We start from the raw sequence: 25,518 nt of genomic DNA, 5'->3' as shown, positions 1-25,518 counted from the left end.
GACTTGCATAAACTCTCTTCCATTCTGTAGGTTGCCTTTTCATTCTGTTAATTGTTTTCTTTGCTACACAGAAGCTTTTAAGTTTGATGTAGTTTCACTTGTCTATTTTTCTGCTCACTACTTGTACGTTTGGTGCCATATCCAAATCATCACCAATAACAATATTATAAAGTTTCCCCGCTCTGTTTTCTTTTATAGTTTCAGGTCTTAAGTTTAGTTCTTTAATCCATTTCGAGTTGATTTCACTCCCTTCTGGCCTATGAGGTTTCTGCAAAGAAATCCTTTGATAGTTTCACAGTTGCCTTTCTAAGTGAAAATTTGATTTTCTCTTGCTACTTTCAAATTTCTGTGTTTCACATTTGACAATTTGATTATAATATGTTCAATGTGGATTTCTTTAAATTTATCCTAATTAGAGTCCACTAAAGTTCTTGAATCTTGATGTCTATTTCCTTATGTAGATTTGGGTAGTCTTCTGTCATTATTTCTTTAAGTGAGCTTTCTGCTCCTTTTCCCTCTTCTTCTGGAATCCCATAATATATATATTGGTCCACTTGATGGTGTCATATAAGTCCCTTTGGCTTTCTTCACTCTTTTTCTTTTTTTCTTCTTCTGTTTTTTGTTTGTTTGTTTGTTTTTCTGGCTGGATAATTTCAAATGACCTATCTCTGAGATTGTTCATTCTTTATTTTGCCTTGTCAACTTGCTTTTGAACCCCTCTAGTGAATTTTTCAGTTCATTTATTCAACCCTCAAATTTCAGCTTGATTCTTTCTTATATTTTCTATCTCTTTGTTGATATTCTCATTTTGTCCATTGTTTTCTTGAGTTCAAAAGGCATCTTCATGATGGTTATTTTGAATTCTGTCATGTAATTCATGTAGCTCAATTTCTTTAAGATTGATTTCTAAAGATTTATCTTGTTGCTTTTTGGGGGTTGTATTTCCCTGTTTCTTCTTAGTGTTGGGCGTCCATGTATTTGAAAAAAATAGCTATCTCTCCCAATTTCGGGTGGGTTTGACTTTGAAGAGGCTGTGTGTGCAATTTCTCAGTTAGAGAGGCTTGCAGGTTTCTATTTCAGAAGTTCAAATCTTGTTCTCTCTGGTGACTGCAACACTATAAATTCTGATTCTACAAAAACAAGCTGCCCCAATCCCTTTTGTTCTCACTGGCCATTTAGCATCCAGAGTTTGCCAGCTCCCATCACATCCTGAGTTAGACAAGACAGATACGAGTCCTTCTGGTAGCTGGTTCACTGTAAGACTGGATAAAACTCTAAATCTCTCTATCCCTCCCAAGAAAGAGCCTCAAGTGGTGCACTTTCTCCTGATTGTACTGAGCCATGCCGCTGTAGCAAGCTGCTCCCAACTCTTCTTTGTTCTCAGTGACCCAAACATGCCAATTCTGTCATGGATTAGGTTCTGGATATCTGTGGGGTCATTATTCAGCCTGCCACAAACCAGATACTTTATTAAGGGTTAATGTTAATTTCTTGACATTCAAATATTCCTAACATAACATTTTTCTTCAAACCATCTGAGGGTGGACATTTGCTGAAATTACATTCCAAAATGCATTTCAAAATTTTAAATCATCGAAATATTTAAATTATAATATACCTGACACTGTCTTACTGGCTTGAATCCCTCTATCACCAAAGTACTCTTTTATCAACATGCAATATATAAATTTAACAGAACAAATAACTTCAAATATGACAGGAGGAAAATTAAACTCTTCTTATCTATAAAAATGAGTTTTTTGTTGATATGTCAACGAAATACATTAATAATACTCCGATCATGAAGTTATTGATTATGTGTCCATAGGATCAAATAGCAGAGACTCATAAGGAGTTTTACTTTTACTTCTCTATATTTTTTCCAAAGTAATAATCCCTATTACCACACATCTTAATGAAATTCTTCTAAATGCAAACTTCCAAATTTAACCATGTTTCTGTAAACAACTGTTTTACTGATTAAAATGTTTGTTGTAGAAGAAATAAAATGTTTGTCGTACAAGAAATAAAAGAAAAAACAGAAAAACAAAGACTACTCACTGTTTATCCTCCCAGTTTTTTATATGAATAAATTCCAAAAGTTATGATTATATACTGCTTTGCAAACTTTATTTTTAGTCATAATGTTATGAATATTTTAAGCTATTATATAATTTTATCAAGATTTTTTTTTTTAAAGTCTATGGTACATCCTATCATTTGAAGGTATTATAATATGTTTTACTAATTCTTACTTTTGGTCAGTGCCAAGAAGAATAATGAAATTCCCAAAGATGTTCACCTCTAATCTCCAAAATCAGTGACTACATTACCTTGGTAAATGAGATTTAGAAAATATTATTAAATTAATGAATTTTAGATTTGGAAATGGTCCTGTGTTATCTGGGTAGGCCCAGTTTAATCACAAGAGTCTTGATAAGCGAAAGAGAGATGCAGGAAAGTCAGGGTCAGATTCAGAGAGAGATCTGATGTTCCACTGCTGGCTTTGAAGATGGAAGGGGCCAGGAGCCAGGGAATGCAGGTGGCCTCTGGAAGCTGGAACGAGTAAAAATATGGATTCTTCCTAGGGCCTCCAGATGGAACACAATCCTGCCAATACCTTGATTTCAGCCCATTTCAATAAGCCCAGTAAGACCCATTTCAGACTTTTGACCTCCAGAATTGTAAAAAAATGAGAAATTTGTGTTTTTTTATCTACTAAATTTGTTATAATTTGTTTCAGCATCTATAGGAAGCTAATGTATTACTATTATAAATAGCACAGTAATTCTTTCGGCACAGTGTATGTTGTCTTCATGGGATAAATTCCTAGAAAAATTTAAGGTATATATTGTAAAAATTGTGTCCAGAAAGTTCGAACTTAAATAAAGATGCATAATTAGTAAGAGGGCCTATTCTCTTTGTTTCCTAATACCAGGTATTATCATTTAATTTTTCTGATAAATTAATAGTTAAAAAATAATGGTATAATTTTAATAAATTTTCTTAGTTTAGTAGTGTAGATAAATATATCTTTATGAGATATTCATCATTTTATATTCTTTAATAAAATGTGTTTTTATATCTTGCCAATTTTTCTTGAAGAATATGTATCTTTTGTCTTCGATTTAATTCTGCATTTATTAAAATTAAGAACTTGTCATGTAAGTGGTAAATATTTTTCTCAGTTTTTGCACACACTTTAATGTTTTTTTTTAATAATAGTTTAATGAGTAAAGTTTAATTTATATTATGTCAAATCTATAAATCTTTTCCTTTGTGGTTTCTTATATTGCTTATATACTTCTTGCCACATACTAAGTGAAATCGTATCTATATTTTTTTCTAGCTTTTACAAATTAGTTTACTCTTAAATGTTAACTTCTAATCCATCTGAAATTTTTTGGTAAAATGTAAGGGCATAATTTTATATGTGTTTATAAGTATTTATGTGTATATTTATGCCAATATCACATAGTATTAATTATTGTAGTTTTTCTACTCCCTTTGTTTCATTAACCTGAAGCATCCTAGAAATCAGCTCAAGTACAGCTACCATTCTCCGATTCATACTTGTTTAGTCTGATGTGCATGGCACTTTTGCTTACATATCTTTCTTATGTCAGTACTTGAGGAAAAAGGTCTTGTTCTACCTTGTACCCCTAAATATTAGCACGGTGAATGGCACATAGCATAACCCAGTATCTTTTTGCTAAATGAATGAATTTGTTAAAAGACAAACCAGACAAAAGATTAGCCTGAAAAAGTATATCTGCACATTTGAAAGCAAGAACAGTACAGAAGTATAGTAAATTCAGTTTTAAACATATTTCCACACTTGATATTCACAATAACCCAAAGAGCCAAATAGAAACTAATACTAACATAGCTGTTCTTGAATAAAGAAGACTAAGGTTTATTATAGAATGTAGGTGAATTATAGAATGTAAGCATTTTAGAACTAGAATTCTTTGTTATTCCATTACCGGCTTTGTCTGGATACCTTCACTGACAGGCAAATCACTTCATTCCAAGGCAGCACATGTACTCTTTAGAAAGCTGTGACTTTTGTAAAGTTCTTTATACTGAGACAAAAAATGATTTCCCTATAAACTGGAATTCATTGGCCCAAATCTCTCTCCTTGAACCACAAAAAAAAAAACAAAGCAAGTTTCCTTCTACTTCACAATCTTACAGATATTATTTGAATGAAATCATCATGTTCTTTGTAAACATTTTTTTGTTGTACTCCTGGGTATTAGAAGAGAAAAGAGAAATTAGGTCTTTGATTCTAATTTGTTTTGAAATCTACTCAGGTGTTTACCTTAGCTGAAACATCTACTCTAGTCAAATAGCACATCAATAGGAGCATTATGATAAGTCGGGTGACTTAACTGGTCAAACAGATTTTAGGAAGCATGGTCGTGGGCATTTAAGTTGTGATACAGCTTCAGAGAATACATCATCATCATTGTCACAACCATCGTTACCATCATTATCACCATCATATTCATCAACAGTTAGTGCTTATGATGTGCCAGCTGTGTTAGAATTGTTTTAAAATATCAACTCATTTTATCCTCATAACAACTTTAGGAAATAGGCAGCATTAGTAAGTCCCTTTTATTGATGAGGGACTGAGGTAGACAGGTTAAGTAACTTATGCAAGGTAAGACAGATAGACGGGGGCACAGCCCACATGAAACAAACCCCAAGAGTTTGGCCCCAGAAGCAGTACTCTTATTCACATACTATGTTGTATGTCTATCTAAATCCCTCATGGTTTATGTACTGGTTTGGTTGTTGTTGTTTTATATTAGTGTTTTTTTTTTTTAACACTTATTTGAGGACTACTAGTCCAGTTGAAATATTGCCTAAGGATATATTCACTGTTTAATTTATCAGAAGTTAGGAATTCAGCATGATTTTTTCACAGAAGTTTTAGCTAGGACTGAAATTATTTTTTACTTTCTAAGACTAATCAATAATCTTGCATCAATACTAATTTGTCTGACTTTCAAACTTCTTACAAATAGAAAACCTAAGCAATCTGGTTTGACTGTCAACCCCTATGTCAGAACAGATGGTTTGCACACTGCTATGATTTCTATCAGCCTATGAAACCTGATTTTATCTTGCTATAAATTCTTAGTTCCTTTTCTTTTCTCACTCCCATCCATTAAGCTAATGAAATAGTTTCCTATTTCATTAACTTCCAAGAAATAAACATAAACTACAAACAGACTGAGATTTATATACACATGAAGTATACACACATGAAGTTTGTTGAGAGCAAAACCACTATATATCTATTTGATTGAGCTTACTTTTTGCTTTATGCAAACAAACTAATTTTTTTTGTGTGTATTAAATGTCAAAGAATTCATTATCTAATAAATTCAGTTTTTGATCCATTGACCTCAAGTCACAGTTGTAAAAATTTGAAAATGAAATATATTTGCTCTGGAAATCTATGGTATCAGATCCTGGACTCAAGCTATAATTCGTCAAAACCCAAATGCAATCCCTGTCTAATAAATTATAGGGGGTATATTTGTGAATAAGGCTGTTGTTCCTTGCTCAGTCCTCAGGAGAATTATTGAAGAAGCCTAGTCACTTAGCAAAGGTAGTGATTTGAATCGTTTCATATCTAATTAGTTTCTAATTAGTTTCCATATTTCATTATCTTATATGAATCTGCTTCACAGAAGTAAAATAGCTAACAATACTTCTGCTCATTCAGTCAAGTGAAACCTGTGGAGCAATAATAACACCTTGCCAAGAGACTCTCAGATGAGAAAGTCTGAGTCACAAATCAGAAAACAGGTCTCATCACATAGCAGAAAGTGGCAAGGCACTGATTTGTTTCCAGTGTTGAGTCTAACTGGCTACACCAAAAAACAAAAGTTGTCCTTAATGTGTGGGAATATTCCTGAATGGGGAAAGTGAGCAAACTTACACACACATTGTGACAACAGTTTGGAGCCAACAAATAACCACAAACTTGAACGACTAAAGAACAGATTTAAAAAGGAAAAGATTCTGGGAAACCAAGGAGATAAGGAACAGAGTAATACTTAAAAACATACCCATGGGTCACAAAATCTTTGAGAAATTCACTCTATCCCCTTTCTATGGAGGTTGTCACATCTCAAATGGAATTTGACAAAGTGGTTTAATGGCTGACATCAGCTGAAGATGTAGGAGCTACATTTCAGATCACAACTCATTGGTAAAACATGATGGTATTTAGAATTATATGTCTACAGTAGAGATTGCATGAGAATGAAGATTATTTGCAAATTTATTTATAAGAAGTAGATTTTGCATGCTAGACAGATGATTGGTGAAATGGAACAGCCTTATTTCAGTGTGCCAGCCCTTCATATGTCTCTCTATAGACTTGGAGACATTGACCATGTGGAGATACATGTAGGTGTTGAAGAGGAGAGACAGTGAAGAAACAGACAATGAAAGGAGTAACACCTCAGATTCTGATGACCACAGGTGGAAAACTGGGGGCTTAGGCAATTGGTTTTATCTTTTAGTTAACACATCCAGTAAACAGGCATCTTTTCCTTTATAAGTATATGATGTAGGAGTGTTCAATATGGTTAAATCAAGCATGAGAACTATGGAAAAAAGAAATTGACTCTCTGTAAATTAAGGTTGGCTAACACATCATGTCTTCATGATCATTCTCTTACATATTTTTTCCAAACTTGCCTGGGCTTATTTCTAAGCAAGTGTTTTGCCTGCAAACAAATCTTTCACTCATTTCTGCTTCACATTCCTTATTTTACTTCCTGTTTTCCCCTTGTCTTATCTACTCCTATGATATCCTTGTAAGGCAGCCCTGTAGGGTAATCTCTACCTCATCTAAACCTTTATGTAATCTTTGAATGTACCGGTTGGCACTAACTATACTCAGTAGTTTATGGTACAAATCTTCCCTATTGTGTTTTGATGAACTATTTGCTGACACAGAGAGAGTCTTAATTCATTTGGTAGCTTCACCAATCTAGTATAAAGAATTTCAGTTATTTAAAATATGAAAAGAGAGATCATTTGAGCTTTTGCTTTTATTACAATAAAAATGGTAATCTTCCCATTCCAAACATATATCATTGGTTTCACATTTAACTTCCAATATAAGAAGCCAATGGTAAGTACTAACTTACCAAGTTAGTACCAAGAAGTCAAAGTACTAACTTAAGCATATGATCTCTGATTTCTCTTCTCTGAACTCCCACACATACTACTCCTTCAGAAGTTTAGCAGAGCTCTGTGATATATTAAAATTTGCTGTCTAAATGTCAAATAAATATCTTGACAATTGGTTTCTGATAGATGTATACATCATTTCATGACACCAATTAGGCTTATGCTTTCTTAAAAACATCTATTCTAAAACTAAAGTTAGCAATTTGGATGTAGCCTAAATATAGAGAATCTGTAGATTTTAAGGACATCTGTGGTAGCTTAAAATAATGCATAGTGAAAACATATTTTGTCCAGTGTAGGCTGAGATAAAATTAAAAAGAAAATGTCAGTTTTATCACATTAAAATACATCCATGAAATCATTTTCTTAAGGTTCTCTGAAAACTAATCTGCAATAATCCAAAGCATTTTCAATAGTTTAATTATATTTTAAATGATGAATATCATCTGTAAACTCTCAAGGATTAAGTCATGCTATAAAGCCAATTTAATGGAAATTGATAGACTGTCTACTCTGGACTTAAAGAATTCAATTTAATGGTTAATGCTAAGTTTTCAGAACTAATTTGTAAGGTAAAGTTACACTGGGAAATATAAGGAAAGTGATATGATTCCTTTGTCATTTTTAGGTCATGATTTTAAAAATTTGCTATTAATTCTCCATTTCCATTTGTCAGTGACATTGATGAAGCTCTAAATTGATACTTCATAGTTAAGGACTATGTTTTTAAATAATCTCATGTCTTATCTGGGTGGCTAATCAACTTCCTCCTCCTTTTAATCAGTGTGTGTGTGCGTGTGTGTGTGTGTGTGTGTGTGTGTGTGTGTGTGTGTGTGTGTGTCAAGAAGGTCTTTGGCAGGCTGGTGGAATTCCCAGTCTCATGCACTTGCTTTATTATATTTTTCATTTTGTGACCAATCTTTCTCAAATTTTAAGTATCAATATATTTTAGACAAACATAAATATTTCAACTTTCTTTTTTTCTAAAACTTTGCTATCTCTCTGACCTAAAGTACATGCCTTTCACCCCACAAGGTAGGGAATTCTTACTCTGTTACTTGATGTAAATGTGTACCACTTTTTCTTTTTTTATTTTCATGGAAGTCAGTAATTTTAACATAGAATAATAAATATAATTTATAAACAATACTTTGTTCAAGACAATTTATATGCCTGTAGCTGGTGGATTATTTTAAAAATTAGGAACATGGTATGTTTTTTGATATTGGGGTTGGAGAAAAGATGTCCTCTACTTAGAAAATTGTCCAGGTTGACCAGGTGCTCTCTTAGATTAGTCTTAGGTTTTACTTACACTCTCAGTAGAAACTGCCCCAGTAAATAAGACATGTAATTAACCTCTTTTTGGTGGAGTTGTAAAAGTAAAAAGCAGTCATCCTAACTAGGCATACAACTACTAAGACTTGTAACTCTAAAAGCATCTTATTTCAGAAAGCATATATACAAATTGAGAAGGTTTAAATTTATTGAGATTGACAAAATAAAGCAACATGGAAACATTATAATCACGCAGTATCATGAAGCATGAAATAGATGCAAGAAGTTTAGGGGCAATAAACGCTACAGTGGCTAATGCGATGAAAAGTTACTGTCTGCTAGGATTATAAAATAAACTGTAATGAATAAGTCATTTTTTTTTTGTGAGCAAGAAATCACTAAATAAATTATCTGAATTGAGAACTTATTTGAAAATAAAGTTTGCTATAATTCAATCCTAAACTTTTGTTCTCTGTAGTATAGACAATAAGGAACTTCAACTTGAAATGCAAATTCTTATTTACTTCTAGACTATGTTTGAGTTACTTTGCTAAAAAAATTAACATCACCATAATTTAGTGATCCCAGGAGGTTATATGTTAAGAGTAAATTACACATTTTAAGCATAATTAGTGCTTGCAAAAAGGTGCTCCTTATTTATGATTTATCCTCTTGCAAAAGTCAATAAGAAACTTTCATAATGTTTATGTAGATAGTCACATCGTTTCTGCGAGGCGTGAAAAGAAAGATGAGTTAAAATTTTTTAAAAGGTGGGAGTACCTATAGAGTTCGGGTGATCTTCCTAGAATTAGCAACAAAGTCTACATTGATACCTGGCTCTGTTCTCTATCTTCTGTTCTATTAAAGCAGCCTCTACTCAGATTAGAAGAGCAAAAGAAATGCAAGTATTTCACTTAATGGTAACTGAAATTTTACAGTCAAATTAAAATACAAATTAAAACTCTGATTTTCTATGTGTCTTATATTCACAGTGAAGGTCAATGTCCTTTTGACTCATGTATATACCCTAAGAGTATTTTTTTCATCTATATAACATTGCCTAACTTAACTCTAGACTGCTACTTATTCAACACACAATGTGAACATACGCTTTCAAAATAACAAGCAACTAGAATGACTTACATGGTAAACACGTCCAGTGTATCTCCAGCAGTCCTTGCCATCTCGAAGTAGGTCTGCAGAATGTTGACAGTTCCAGAAAGTGCTTCATGACCACAGCCACAGAACAGGGCAACACCAGCATAGAGCAGGATGGTGGCAATAAGAGAGGCATAGGGAATGCCTCCCAGGCATTTAATACAGCACTCAAAACAGCCTGCACAAGATCAACAGGAAAAAAAGTTAGAGATTAATATTTCTGTTAATCTAAATTTTTTTAAAAACTTCAGCATTATGGGGAAGTATAATTGCATCAGGTCAACCTTGTAAATCAAGTCCTAGGCTGGCCCTAGAGGGTATCAATGTCAAGTTTCTTGATTATAAACCCATCCTCCAGACAAAAGAATGCTTGTTTCTGTTGATGGCCTCCCCCCTCTACCCCAAAACCAACAGAACCTTCCTTTCCACCCAAACTTCCTATAATAATGAATCTTCACATGCATGCATATCATTCCATCTTGACTTTATAGCTCTCAAATTTCACATGCTTAAGTTTTTATTTCAATGACACTTTCTTTTGAACTCCTTGTAGCTGTATCTTTTAAATAGTGAGTCAAAATCTGCTACTTATGAACCCAGTTTACTAAATTTTGACCAGCAATTCTTAAAAGTGAAAGAGAACAGACTAGACAATATATAATAATGAGTGTATTGCATGTGGTAAGGCAAATTATTTTTGAATCTTTTCAGTTCAGATATTTATGTCTGTTGTTTTTGTAGTGACTCATAATGCAAAACCTATTTCTTGCTGTGGTGCATGATTGAAAAATGAGAAAGATACTGTCAAAATAGAAAAGAGGGGCAGGTTAGATTAGAATCCTGATCCATCACTGTACGTTTGGGGGGCAAGTTTACTCTTTTGATTTCATCATTGGTAAAAAGGTGACAGTAAGAACTTCTTGCAAATGATTCTCGTGAGCATAAAATGAGTTAATACATAAAATAGTGAATGACAAAGAGTTCTCAATAAACATTTACCATTATTAGAAAATAGCAATTATTAATATTAACTGTTATTGTGTTATAATATGGTTTTCGAAATTCTTTGGTCACCATAATCATTTTAGCTTTGTGAATCTTTGTCACTTTAGCCTCAATTTTCAAAAGATGGCTTTAAACATTTAGTCTGAGATATCGGAAAACCATGGTTGTTAATATTCAAAATAAAACCAGAATTTTCTAGGTGACTGCTAGGTATCTTCATCTAAGAGGTTAACTAGAAAACGCTTAAGTATGTATGTTTTGCAAAAATAAATATTGATGAGATACTATGTGTGAGCCACTGGTGAGAAAGGACAATTTAGGTAATAAGGCTGACAGGTTGAGGGAACTCCAAAGATGATGTCACTTTCCCCTTGGTCCACCTCTGTCCCCACTTCTTCCTCAAACATATTCTAGTACAAAGATTTCCTCCTACTTTTCTTCTTTTGGAATTTCTTGATCCTTATGTAATGCTGAAACCTCTCAAAAACTCTCCATTTAATTGACTTTTTCTTTCTTCAGAAATAAATAACATGAGATTGGAAAATGCGTTCTTATTTAATGATATAGGAAGACCTGCGTGCACTTTATCTAGAATGTATATATTTTTATAGCAACATACGATACATGTAATGATTGCAAAGTTCCTCTGTAAAGTAACTTTAAAGATTCATAGGAAGGATTAGTTTGCCATTTTAATATTGATTATCGAACTGGCTTTGTTAAGGGAATTATGGATTATCTCATTTGCCCCAGAGAAGATCAAAAAAGAAGTCTGAACACCACCCCCCTTCCATAACTCTTGCGTGTACAAAATCATTTTCTGAACATTCCTTCCCCCAACACAGACACACACACACGCATGCGCGCGCGCGCGCGCGCACACACACACACACACACACACACACACACACACACACAATGTGGGGAAGTAGGAAAGGTTAGAACAGCTTGACACTTCATTTGATAGGAGGAAATTTCACTGGCAGATGGATGAGGCCAGTGTGTGTAGTATCTGAATGTCATTGAACACAGTTTTGGGTGAAGATTAACAGGGTAGCAGAAAAATCTTTGGACTATTCTTTGTCTCTCTGTGCTATAAAATTTTGATATTACTGATTACTTAAAAATAAAGAAGAAAAATAAAATTAGTACCAACCCAAAGAAGAGTTACTCCTAATTTTGGCAAGTGCCCTCAACAGCCCCATGATCTCAAATCTGATTTCTTTGTGATTTATCTCTCCTACTATTCTCAAAGAATTTGAAATAGGTGTATGAGATTTCAACAGCAGACACTGAGGTAACAAAACCAGATTAACGTGTTCAACAAAACCCTCGGAATAGAAGTTCAACTATAAAAAATAAAGAGTCAAAACATCAAATTTATAGATAGGAATTACCTCTGCTGTGTCCTAGACCTAATGCTTTCAACAAAGATAAAATCAGAATGAGAACGGCTTGGAAGCATATGAAGTGGTAAGCCCATAGGTGATCACCAAAGCTGCCACAGATGATTTCTAATTAATTCTATTACTAACTCACAGTCGTTTTCTACTCATTTCACATTTTCTCCATTGTGATTTAGATGGACCAACACTACCTGCCATACAAGCAAGTTAACTCTAGTTACCTAAACCCATGTGGGAGGGGGTGCTATTAGTGTCATACTCTATATCATTTATTACAGCCTTAATTGAATAGTGACTTGTAAAAAAAAAAAAAAAAACAAGAGAGAGAGAGAGAGAGAAATTTCAATATGGGTAAACACCCAAACTGACAACTCTGAGTTAATGGGCATTTCCAAATGAGTTTAAGATCTCCAAATTAAAATGGAAATATTTCTTTTGCTCCCTATTTAAATGCTGCCATTTAAATAACTCAAAATTATATTACCCCTATTGACAAAAATTTCTCCAAACCTTCATTTCTTCCAAATCAAGCTGGAATCTTTCCATTTAACTTCTGATCCTCTGCAAAACTTTTACTCAAAGAAAGAAACTTTAAGTAGCTCATCCCGCACATTTTGCACTTATAATGGGCTACAGCCTAATTACCCCACTCTTCCGCTGGGCCTGAGTTGCCTATTGGATTTAAATGAAGACTCTCAGAGCTCCCATCTGGGGAAGCAGCGCATCATTTCAGCATTCTCTCCAGCTGCCAGAATCCCACGTAGTTGCTGGCAGGGGAGCTTCTTTCCACCCACAGTGAGAAACAGCCTTGGCAGAGCAGCAGCATCACCATAGCAACCATGCTCTCAGGCCCAGGATATGCTCCCAGCCATCATCCTTCAAGGCTGAGGATTCTGCCGCCACCCATCACCATATTTTTACTGCACCTCAAATGAGAAGCCACTCTATTAAATGAATATCAGTGAAAGCATAGGACATACAATGCTGGCACTGGAGAAACTACCTTTCTTGAAAAAATCTCTCTAAAAACAGAAACATTTCAATACTAGATATTATGAAAATAAGACCATTGATTCTCAAATAGACCTGATGGTTCAAATACTGAACACAAAATTTACATGCTATAGACATTACCTTTATATGCAAAAAAGCATTTTTCATATTCAATTCCTGGCTGCATTTTCTCAAGCAAATTAACACTATGACTTTAATTGCACATGAAAAAAAATTAAAGAAATTGAGATTTTCAACACTATGAAACATTAGTATTTGTCCAATGTTTTGTGGGATTATAGATTGATTTATCCTAATATAAAAACTTCAAAGAAAATAGAAGCTCTTGAGATAGTCTATATTTTTTTAAAAGATGAGATATATAATTAATTTACTTTCATTTAAACATTGTAAAGTAAACATAAGCCTTTGCCTTTGCTCAGCCAACAACGTGCACCAAAATAAACAATGGGAAAAGAATCTAAACCAACAAGAAAAAGAGCATGGGAAACACCGCTGAGGAGAGACCAACACAATGACAGATCTTGGAAAAGAGATTGACAAGGGAGATTAATAAGAGACTGACAATTTATTCACTGACAAATTTTTCCAGCACCATTTACCAATGCGTTGATTCTTTTTCTACTAAGCTACAATACCACCTTGTCATTGCCAAGTATCCAGCATGGTCTGGGTCTGTTGGTGGGTTGTCCATTCTGTTTTATCAGTCTGTTGGTCGATCCCCAGAACATACCACACTGCCTTATAGTATGTTTTGGTTTGTTGTGGAGAAAATTCTCCAACTTGTTCATCTTCCTCGTGTGTGTCACACTATTTTTTTATGTTACCATATAAATTTTAGAAACAGTTTGATTCTACAATTTAACTTACTTAGATTCCAACTGATATTTTTATATTAATTTTATAACTTAGAAGTTTATAAAATTCTTTTTGGATCCTCTGAATTTGCATTCTGTGAATTATTTTGATATATTGCTGGCAATTACATCATCTGTGAAAATTTTGAGTTTTTTTTTAATTATTTGTACTGTTTTATCTTTCTATTGACTTACTCTGTTGGGTAAATGTAGTCAGAAGAGCAGAATGATAAAAGCTATCTTTTCTTGTTCCTAATATTAAAGAAAACACTTGCCATGTTTTGCCATTAAGTGTAATGTTTGTTGTTGGTTTATTGGTTAAAGAAGTTCGCTTTAACTTTAAATTCCATAACATGTTTTTTTATCCCATCTGTTGAAATAATCTCATGTTTTTTCCTATCTGCCATTTTAATGATTTTTTTCTAATTTAAACTAAACTTGAATTCTTGAGAAAAATCCAACTGAGTCATACTGTATTTTTTAAATACATGGCTGAATTTGTCATGCTAACATTTTGTTCAATACTTTTGCATTTATCAATTCATTCCACAAATAGTTATTGAGTCCTCACCAGGTGCCAGGCACTAAAGTAATTGCTGGAGCTGTGGAAGTAAATAAAACAAGTAAAATCTCTACTCTCATTCCAGGGGTGAGAAATGATAATAAAGAAGATGGAGAGGTAATATATGTGAGGTTGTGGAAAGTACAGAGAAGAGAATCAAAACAGGAAAGAGGAGGAGGGAATATTGTAATAATGGCTTCAATTTTCAGGGAAGGGATAACTGAGATGATATATTTTACAAGACATGAAGGAGGTAAAGGAGCCATCTCAGAGACCATCTGGGAGAAGATGGTTTCAAACACAAGAAAAGTAAATGCTACTGTCCTGAGGCAAGTGTGTACCTAGAGTAGCTGAGGAAGTTGAAACAAAGGAACATAAGAACATAGAATGAGGTTAAAAATATGCGTGCCGATAGGGATATCTATGTTAGTAAATATGATTGACACCTAAATTTTGCTTTCTTGTTTTGGAATCAAGTTTATATTAGCTTTGTAAAGTAATTTTTTTCTTTACCCTGGGGTTGTCTGCATAAGATTTTAGCTGCACAGTATATATTTATTAGAACCAGCCAGTAAATCATCCAGGCCACTTGTATACTGTACTTGTATACTGTATGGAAAGAATTTCACTAATTTGGCCTAATTTGCTCATGGTTATAAAATTAATCAATCGAGTATTCTATTTCTTTTTAAGTCTGTTTGTTAACTTCGATATTTATAGAACTTTATAAATTTGACATAAGATTGAAAATTTATTATAAATCTGTATATAATGTTTTATAGTATTTTTTAATTTATTCATCACCTACACATATTTCCTTTTGTTCTCCCCAATGATTTCAATTTCCCTCCTTCCTTCCTCCTTTCTTCTCTCCCTCCCTCCATCCCCACTACCTCACCCCAGTCTCTCTTTTTCTCTATTTCTCTATTCTTTAAGTGTATCAGTCAAGATAGCATATTGTATTTTCTGTGCTGCTACAAGAATAAAAAAACAAAACAACAAAACAAAACATTTTTTCAATGACATAAGACACCGCACAGACTATACTATTTCCATCCTAGGTTAGTAGTGGTGCTCTCTGCCCATTATAGACCATTCAGAAACAAGGGCTAATAAAGAAAACATCATCTTGAATGCTGCCAGTCATAACACCAGAATTAAAAAATCAGGAAAATCCATGTGGACAATTAAACACTCTGGGCTGCAAGAGATATGTACTATTTCTACTCACAGTCCAATGGCTAAGAAGAGTCATGAGCCTCTCCTTCAACCACATAGAACAAAAAGTGCAGTTCTATAAAGCTTCCATAAAACAGAGGACCATAAATGCAGGTGATTAGCAAATATATTATGGGTATCATAATAAGTAATGCCAATGGTTTTTCAATATTATTTTTCTTTTTAAATAACTCATTTGGCATGCTTATTTTATGTTTCATGTATTTCTATCTTTAAATTATTTATTTTCTATGGGTATATTTTGCTATATATTTCGTAATGTCTTGAGATGGATGCTGAGCTTATTAATTTTCAGTCTTTCTTCTTTTCTATCAAAACATTTAAAGATATAAAGTTCCTTTCTGATTTTACTTGAGTTAATTCCACAAGTTCTAATACATAATCTTTTCATTATTGTTTAGTTCTAAGAATTTTCTAAAGCCTATTGTGATTTTTTTGATATATAATTTATAGTTTTTTCTTTGCTTTTTTTTTGTTTTAATTTCCAAATATATAAGATTTTCTGTTTTTTGGTTTGTTTGTATCTTAATTGCATTTTTGCTAGAGAACATGGTCTATAATAAAGAAGATGAAATTTATAATGACTTCCTTTAAATTAAACCTTAGACTTGAGTTTTTCGGTCTCTAAACGTAATAGAAGTGGAGGTCACAGACGCACAGGGGAGCTGGCTGTGATATCAAATTCTGAGGAGACATTTTTTCTCCTGCAACAACACCCAAGGTGTTGTTTTCTGTCCTACACAGAATTTTTGTCATTATTGTTGTCCTGTTTATTTTTTGTTTTGTTTCATTTTGTATTTTTGGTTCAACCTTCCACTAAATACTGTGTATTCTGAGTTGACTCTCCATCAAGAACTCAGGCTGTTTCCTAACCTCTATCACCAGGATCACAGTATTCATCGACAAATCAGAGTGGCCATGGGCTTGGAGTTCAACATTATTCAAATAATAATAGAAAAATGTCCTTGGTGTGAAGTATAGTGTACTAGAAAGATGACAATAATATAATAGTTCAAAACTGTGCTTCTGGAGAATGCTTTACACTGTAGTTTATAGCAAACAGACTTTCTAATAACTAACCCTTTAGTTAATGACTATATTTTTAAAACATGCTAGAATATAATTTAAATAATGCCCAAATATTATTTTAAAATTTCATTAACATTTTAATTAAATATATTCCTGGCCTAAACAAAGTACAGAGCTCAGGTAAACATTTTAATAATTTGGGACTAAGTGGAATTATCGAGAAACTGAAAAGACAGATTTTTAATGTTATTTTAGTCATTGCTCTAATTCTGTGCTTAAACAAATCAGTTCCTACTTTTAAAAAGAACACCTTTAAAAAGAAAAAGAATATGCAGAGTTTGGAGATTTTCTTTATACCCTCCTAATTTTGTGGCTGGGTACCAAAATCACCAGGAATTTTGTCAAAAATAGAATTTCCCAGGATCCCCTCTTTTGAAAACATCTATTTTTATTGAGTGCTTCAGTTGATTCTGATGTACAGATGTAGCAACATATGGAAACCATGTAATATTATAAAAAACCTCATTAAATTTCCTTACATGCTTTAAAATGAATGGATAAACTAGATACACATGTCATAGAGGGATCAAGAAGGATTTATTCTAAGAATTTTGAACAAGTTATTGAACAAAGTGTCCAGCTTATAAATAAATTACTATCAATAAGAATTTCTGAACAGTTCCAATGCATCAAAAACAATACTAAGAGTTTTAACGTACCGACTGGTGTGATCTCCATGACCTTACGAGAGAAGGTTAATTACAACCAGGCGATTTCTCAAATGATTATTGAGCATTGATACTGAAAAATATGTGAAAGCCTATGTGTTGTAAATTTTCCAGAAGAATAATGACAGTTTTCTTTTAAAAATATTTTTGTTATGAACATTTTTGTAATGTTAATATTTATAATTCAGATAGTTTTAAAATATATATCACTAATTACAGAACATTCTGTACTGGTCAACATGATTTAGCAAGAATGTTTTGATTAATTAAACTTATTGCCCTGAGGCAGAAAAGTTAATTGCTTCATTAATGATTAGAACCATAGTCTGCTGACTGTGATAAATAAGCCCCTAGGGTGAGGGAACAACCAGGTGGAGACACGATTCTGATGGGCAATCAGAGCCATCCCTGGAAGGAAAAAACGTGGAGCACTGAGACTGGTCTGATTCCACACACCTGTGAGGTTTTCGTAGCAGACAACTTGCTTGTTCAGATGTTTAGAGATCTGGTTAAAACTCTCATCTTTCCTGTAGTGAATGGACCAATTAACATAAAGATCAGCATGGCTTATTTCCCCACAACTTTCAAATTTGTTCCAAATATTGTTTGTTTGTTTGTTTGTTTGTTTGTTGGGTTATCCATTGCTGCCTACAAACCATTCCAAAATATATATTAGCTTAAAACAACATTATAATTTCTCACTTTCATGGCTTTATTGGACAGTTTTCACGGGCTTATTCAAGCAGTCGAAGCTGAAAGGTGAATGGGACTGGAGTCAATAAATGCTTGACTGAGTGGGATGTGTAAGATGGTTTCTTCACATGCAGGTATGGTGCCCCAGTTAGCATGTCTGGAACAGCTGAGGACTTCCTAGCACTATCTAATTTCAGGTGGCTCTTTTTAGTGGCTATTTAAGCTGTCTCACAGCATTGTGAGGAATAATGGATGGCTTCTATCAAAGCAGTATGTCCAAGACAGAGAAAGCAAACTTTCCAATCTTCTTAAAGACTGAGCCCAGAAATGGTAGAGCATTATTTTTGCCATATTTTACTGTCAAAGTAACCACAGGCAGATTCTCCAACTCTGGATAGGAGAGGTGGTAAAGAGTTTGCAGTCATCTTTAATCTTCCACGAAATTATCTAATTTAAATTTGAACTCTCTATCCCCTAGGACTGTTTTGTTTTTCTCCATGACATCAGCATCTAATATATTATTCATGTTACTTGTTGACTTTATTTACTGACTCCCCTCACCAAAATGTAAAAACTATGAAGTCAAACATTTCTGGCTTTTGTTCATTTTTGTATGCCCAATTCCTAGAACAATATCTGACACATAATAGATGCTCAATTAATATTTGGTAAATAAATAAATTAATTGAAAAATTTGTCCTAACAACCAACTAAAAGAGTCAAGTAGAGGTCATTAGCCTTTCACAATGTCTACCTTGCAGATGAATGTCAGTCATGAAAATTTCCTACTTTGAGAGCCAAAAAAAGAGAAACTTGGGGAATGCATATTAGTTACACTAGTTTTCTCTTTCTTTCTTTCTTTTTTTTTTTTGTCAAGTATCTTTTCCAAAACATCAGCTTATTTTTCTTTCTGAGTAACTGAGTTTGCTGGGGAGATCAGTCAAAAGCTTTCCTTTAATGTCTTATCTTAATTTTGTTGAAGAAAAAATTAGGATTGGAATACCCAGCACACAATACGACACAGCTAAAGTACCTGGCAGTGCCTGGACTTGTACTGGCTCTTTGTCTCTAAAAATTCTGCTTTACACCATGTTGAGGAGTATCAATATGACTTTTGACCAAACAAAATAAAAACACATACTTCTACACAAAAACAAAAAAAACAGAAAAAGAGTCCACAGGAGTTCATGAGCACTCAGAACTATTAAATTCCAAGCAGAAAAAGCTGACAATGTTGACATTAAAAGTAAAAATCACTGACATTAAAAGTAAAAATCATTGACATTAAAAGTAAAAATCACTTAAGCAAAGAAATTTAAGAAAAGAGGTTGCTATTTTTCTTAAATTTATTCATTACTAGTTATTTACTGGTGTTCAATAAAATTTTACATGATTTTGAAAATTATTTATTAAGTATGGCTCCAAGGTAATGTGCTGCCTGGATAAGTAAGCTTTGCTGTTTATGTATGTAATTATCCCAAATAATCTGTGTATTTTCAAAAAATAAAATCAGCGTTTACACCCAATGTAAGTTTATTTTTATAATTAGATGGATTTATCAGGTTTCTAAAAAGAACATCTGAATTATTTATGAATAGCTTATACATAATCGAACACAACAAATATCTTGATCTACAATTTGTTATATTGTTATTGTCAAGTAATAAAAGAATAAGTACAATTTTAAAACGAATCTTGAAAAAACACTTTATTAAAGTTAAATTGGTCAAAAATTTAAAAAAAAATTTTAATATTTAAAACACATGACAATTAAAAAAATGTGTCGGTCACAGGTTTCTTCAAAACTCCAGTGAAAAAAGGCAAAGATGGAACCATCTACTAACACACTCCAAATACATGATCAAATAATTTTAATTCTAATAGAACGGGAGTGTATTTAAAGTGTAATTGAGGAATTTAGACATTCTTAAAGATGAAAATAATTTAAAAAGCTAGCAAATAATATAACTACACAATAATTTCTAATTATGAATTAAAGTTGTGAAAGAAAAATTAGAAATTAAAAAATACAAATTTTCTTAAAATATAGCATGAATTATTTATAGAAAGATTTTTTTCTTTAATTGAGTTCATGGAAATTCACTATGACATTTGGAAATACAACAATATTTCTCTAAACATAATGATAGGTTTTTAATGCAATCTGATGTTTTGGAATTTATACATTTATTCTTAATTTAAAATCACTTTTCTCCAGAAAGGCAGATATTTAAATTTTGTATTTCATAATAACTGCAATACATAAAAAATTGGTATGAGGCAAAATTTAAAGTCATTTTCTGAAACATCAAAATGATAACAATTTTTTTAATATACAGTTTCTACATCTAAACATTTCAAAATATGTATCGAATAAAGAATAAACTGTCTCCTGATAATCAAATTATGCCGTTTTACCATGAACACTAGCAGAATTTTCAAAATAGGCATCTAACAGTTATTTTGTCACAATTTGTTGGGAGGAAATTTCTCTCCTGTGGTCCTGAAGTCCTGGTAAGAGCCTGTGAATCGTCAACACATATCTGATCTGGAAATAGGCAACATGGCAGCATTTCAAGTAGAAATGTTATTTCTACAGGCACTACCTTTCCTCAAGGCATCAGGAACTTTAAAAAGCTAAAATATATTTTTAAATTGACAGTATAATATTTTTCTTTTCTCCTTTCTCCCTCTCATCTCATTAGTGGAGCTATTGTCACACGCTTTGCTCCCTAAAGGCCAGGTAACTATTAGTTCAAAGTCTCTAATAAATCTTTTTTAAATATTGTGGGAGAAATGGTGATTTTATGTGAGCCAAGTATGAGCCTGTCATTTTGTTGTTTCTGTTATAATCTCAATGAGCACCATGATTACAGAATATAGACAGACTGTTTTTTCTATCAGAGATTTTCACTCCTGACTAAATATGTCCCATACCTCAAATACTTAATGTCCTTTGCTTCTTTTAATCATATCTCATATGATCCTAGATAGTGGTGGCTGAAAAATAAAGGTTCAAAGAGAGATAAGAAGGCTACAAAGCAGCCTGTGAACATGTTATAAGAGAATATGCCTTTTAGCTGTTTTTGTATTCTGCTCACCACAGGGAGCATCTTTAAGAGAGCTCGGCCTGTGTATGAAAACCTGTACTTCACATAATCTTTTTATTCCATGTTACTAATCCCCAGAAATTTATGAATACACACAAAGCTCATTTTCAGTTACTGCCAGTCACCTCTAGTGGCTGTGACGTAAAAGCAAGAATTGCTGCAGAGGTAACAGAAGATGTCCATGGCAAACTGAAAAGACAGATATATCGAATAAAACATTAGATTTTATAATACCTAGTACAGCCTCTACACTTGATCGTTCTCCTGTACTATGGTTTCAAGTGATTTGATAATAAGCTTTTGAGATCAGGGACTAGGATTTCTATATCTTTACACATTCAGCATTTCATACAGAGTTTGGCTCATGAACCCGGCAAGCATGGATTAACTCTAAGGACTTATCCCAATTTGCTATTCTTTTCATTGTTTTACTTACCTATGTATAGGAAGGATAAGTCAGCTTCATACACCAAAATGTCTATCCTTCAATTTCAACACGTTGTCAACTCAATTATACTGAAAAACTGAACTGGAGTTGCAGCAATAGAACCAAAAGATGAAGTTTAATTATGAGGAAATCTTAGAAGTATATTTCATAATGTAAAGAAAAATAATAATTTCTCTTTGGTCATGACTAGTCACTGGTTAGGTATGATAAAAAGGCCCCACAGGAAGTAGTAGCATAACTGTGTTATATGTCTGCTTTTTAAAATAACTTAAACTTTTCTAGTGGATTTTTTTTTATGTTTAAAAAAACAAAATCCTATTTTAGAAAGGTCCATTAGGGGGTTGTGTGAAGTATACGATTGGCTTTATTATCCTTAAATTGCTGTATAAACTCATTAGCTTAATTTTTCCTCAAATTATTAGAAAGTCCTAGGTTGGATAATTCTTAAAAACACTGCTTTCTAAATAAATACATTGTTTGAAATTAAAGAACAGAAGACAGTGTTTTGTATTTACAATGAAAACTGTTGACATTTCATGCAGCTTCAACAGGTTTTTATGATCAAATTTAGATCAGGGAAAGGATTTTTTTTTTCCCAACACATCTGACAATGTTCACGTTAAGATGGAACTTGGAAGTGAGAGAAAGTAACTAAAGTGAAAGACATTTAAATAGTTTTAATTAATGATAATGAAAAAATGTATTCCAATGGTATGGTAATTTTTCCTTTTTTTTTTTTTTTGGAGTTCTCCAATGGGACCAAATTCCATGTACTGATTTATAAAATTATATTACATATAATGTATAATATGTAAGTTTTTCTCTACTGTTAAAATAGCAATTTTTTTAAGACTATCATTGTTTGTAGATAATATTCTGGGAGGAGAGGTTTACTTTCACAATGAGATTCTAAAAGAGAACCATCCTCACTGTTGTTTGGTTGCACAAAGATGATATATGTATCTAAGATTCCTTTCCTTTCACTTAAGAAACCATGAGACCTGAAGTATTTCAAGAGTAGAATCGAACGGGAAAAGCCAGGGGAAATTTATGCTGCAAAAGTGACCTTGACCCTCTCAAGACAAAGAAGCAAATCTCCTGGAGGGACGTGGGTTCTATTGATGTTTAATCCCCAAGAATGTTTAACGAAAGTAAAGTCATTGTCTGTTGGGATTTTCTCCCTCTTTTCTCAGCATTATCATGATTCCCATTTCAACCATATATTAGATTTTTAAGTTATGTAGTGGTAGCTGACTAATCAAGAGGCCTAGCAGTTTGAATATTTAACAGTTCTGAAGTGCTAAAGGGCAAACAAAAAGGATATATCTGGAGGAGTTTGGCCAGAATACTGTATTTTTACCAAAAAGTGCCAGAATTTGAACTGGTAGATTTAGTGTATTTTAATCATTTGTTATCTAAATTAGGAGAAAATATGGAACGTTCATCTAATAGCCTGGTTGCTTTTGAAAATGAAGACTAGTAAGAAGGAGCTGGCCTTGTCATTTATAAAGATATATTATGTCACTGATTATTGAATCTATTACTAGACAAATAATAGATAAACCAACAGAATATCTATGAGTCCAGATATTAATACCAATATAGTTGGCATTTTAATACTGAATAAAAATCATGTTAAAATATATATATGCCCTTTGTTAATGACTAATACATAGGTGTGACAACAGAACAGAGATAGCTTGAAGGTCAGATGAAAATACAGACAGACAGGCCTCCAGGGTGGGTACTTTGCTCAGTACCTGTCATAACTCTTCATTTTCCTTGTAGTAAAGCCCAAATCCTCGCGATGGCTTTCAAGAACCTGCTTTATAGTCTCCTTCATCACTTCTCTGACTTCACTTTCTACTTTGCTCTTCCTCCCTCACTGCCACATTCTCCTCTTTGCTGTGGAACACCCAGCACACACTAAGCTTCTGCTTTGCTAGTGTCTACGCTCTCTGCTGCAAATATTCTTCCCTCAGATATTTGCTGAACTAACTTCACGTCCTTGCAAGTTTTTGCTGACTATCTAATTTACAAATTGTCCCCTGCTTTCTCCATGTGCATGAATGTAGACTCCAGATTCCCATTACGCTGTTCTGCTTTTTGTTTCCATATCACATATGACCTCCTAACACAGTACAAAGTTTACTCATCTGTATTATCTATTGCTTATCTGTCTCCTCCACTGGAGTGTAAACTAATACATAATTGGTGCTCAATTAACATTTGTCGAAAGAATATTATCCTTAGTACACATAAAAGCCTGTGCTTCTGATTGCCAAATAAAAACCTAGAATTTCACAGGGAAGATAACAAATGGAAGTTGCTTAACAGATGTAGAATTTATATCCAGTATCTTACATTCATGTGTATTGGGAAGTTATACACTTCAATTTAGCAATAAAAAAACTATATTTAATATATATTCCTAGTCAGTATATTAAAATTCAAAATATCAAAATCGAATCCATAATCATGAAGATAAATGAGAACCTCAAATTAAACACTGCAGCATATGTTACATAACCACGAAGAAGAAAATGCACAGCATTGACTGTATCCTTATTTTCCACAGTATAATAAGAATTCTTACAAAACTCCTGGAAAGTAAAACTATATATTTTTTTTGGAAACTAACAAATTTACCAATAGAATTTATACATAAAGATTTCATTTCCCAATTATTTCAGCTACCAATCTAATCAGAGACAGGTATTTCCATAAAAAGAAATAAGCATAAGGTTTAGATATCATTCAGCCTCATTTTGTGGAACATTTCTCCTAATAGTTTAAAAAGCAAAGAAATGAATCTAAATAAAAAGTCTACTTGTATTGTAGCCATAAATATTGTACTGTTTACAGAGGAACAAGGTACAGATATATTAACTACTTAGAATAATGAATTTTAGATACATGTTCTAAATTATTATATGGTGGCAAGACAAGAGCCACTATTTATGATTCAATGGCAAAGAGCTTTGAGCAGAAAGCCAGCCACCTGTCTGGTAAACAAGTCTCAATGCAAAGAGCTTTTATATCACAGGGCAAGTCTCTCTCTCTCTCTCTCTCCCTCTCTCTCTCTGTTTCTTTTTCAACAGTTAGAAAGCTGTGTGGCTTCTTTTCTAAAGATTTTTTAAAAATTGAGGTTACATTGGTTTATGACACTGCATAAGTTCCTTGGTGGTTATCAGAGGAGAAGGGTGATGGAGGGCAGGTCGCTTAGTCTCTTTCATTGTTAAAGGCTCCAATGGACTGAATGGTCTCCAAGGTCCTTTTCCACTTATAATTTTTTTTTTTAAATCTTTTAAAAAATTCAGTGGGTTAGACTGTCCTCCAATGCTCAGTAGATTATTAATAATGTATTCTGCACACAGGGAGAGAGAGTAGTATTTTTATTACTCCAGAAAGCTTTAACACAGTTATGACCCAAGTGACAAGAAGGGTTTTTAGAAGGCCCCATAGCCACATTCAGGGGGATATAGGGAGAAAGTGCTTCTGTAGCAGGGAATACTGACCTGCCTTGCAGGTCTACTCATAACTTCTCTTCAAGAAGCACACATGGTTCCTTGAGTCGCCTCTTCTCTAGTAAGCTTCTGGGAGGATGGGGGGAAGGGGGCGATGCTGATGAGGCCATCACGGTCCATTTTTGCCACTTGTTCACCTACCACATTCTATGTAGGAAATGTGTTTTGAATTTGAGGTCTTTAAAAGAGTATGGTTTGAAACTGTGTCATAGTAGTAAATTTTCTTAGTTTCCAAATAGCTGA

General features: G+C 33.2%; 1 protein-coding gene across 1 annotated transcript in view; it reads right to left on the bottom strand.

The window, feature by feature from the left end:
• Positions 1-25,518, bottom strand: part of GPM6A (glycoprotein M6A) — a 125,003-nt gene that overhangs the window by 27,162 nt on the left and 72,323 nt on the right. The window contains exon 2 of the mRNA XM_011371535.1: positions 9,643-9,835. Coding sequence (XP_011369837.1) covers positions 9,643-9,835 — 193 coding nt within the window. The remainder of the gene's footprint in view (positions 1-9,642; positions 9,836-25,518) is intronic.

This window comes from Pteropus vampyrus, unplaced genomic scaffold, assembly GCF_000151845.1.
Source record: "Pteropus vampyrus isolate Shadow unplaced genomic scaffold, Pvam_2.0 Scaffold8, whole genome shotgun sequence".
In the NCBI taxonomy this organism is placed as follows: Eukaryota; Metazoa; Chordata; class Mammalia; order Chiroptera; family Pteropodidae; genus Pteropus; species Pteropus vampyrus.
The sequence above is the reverse complement of the archived record's forward strand: the minus strand, read 5'-3'. Positions and strand labels throughout refer to the sequence as shown.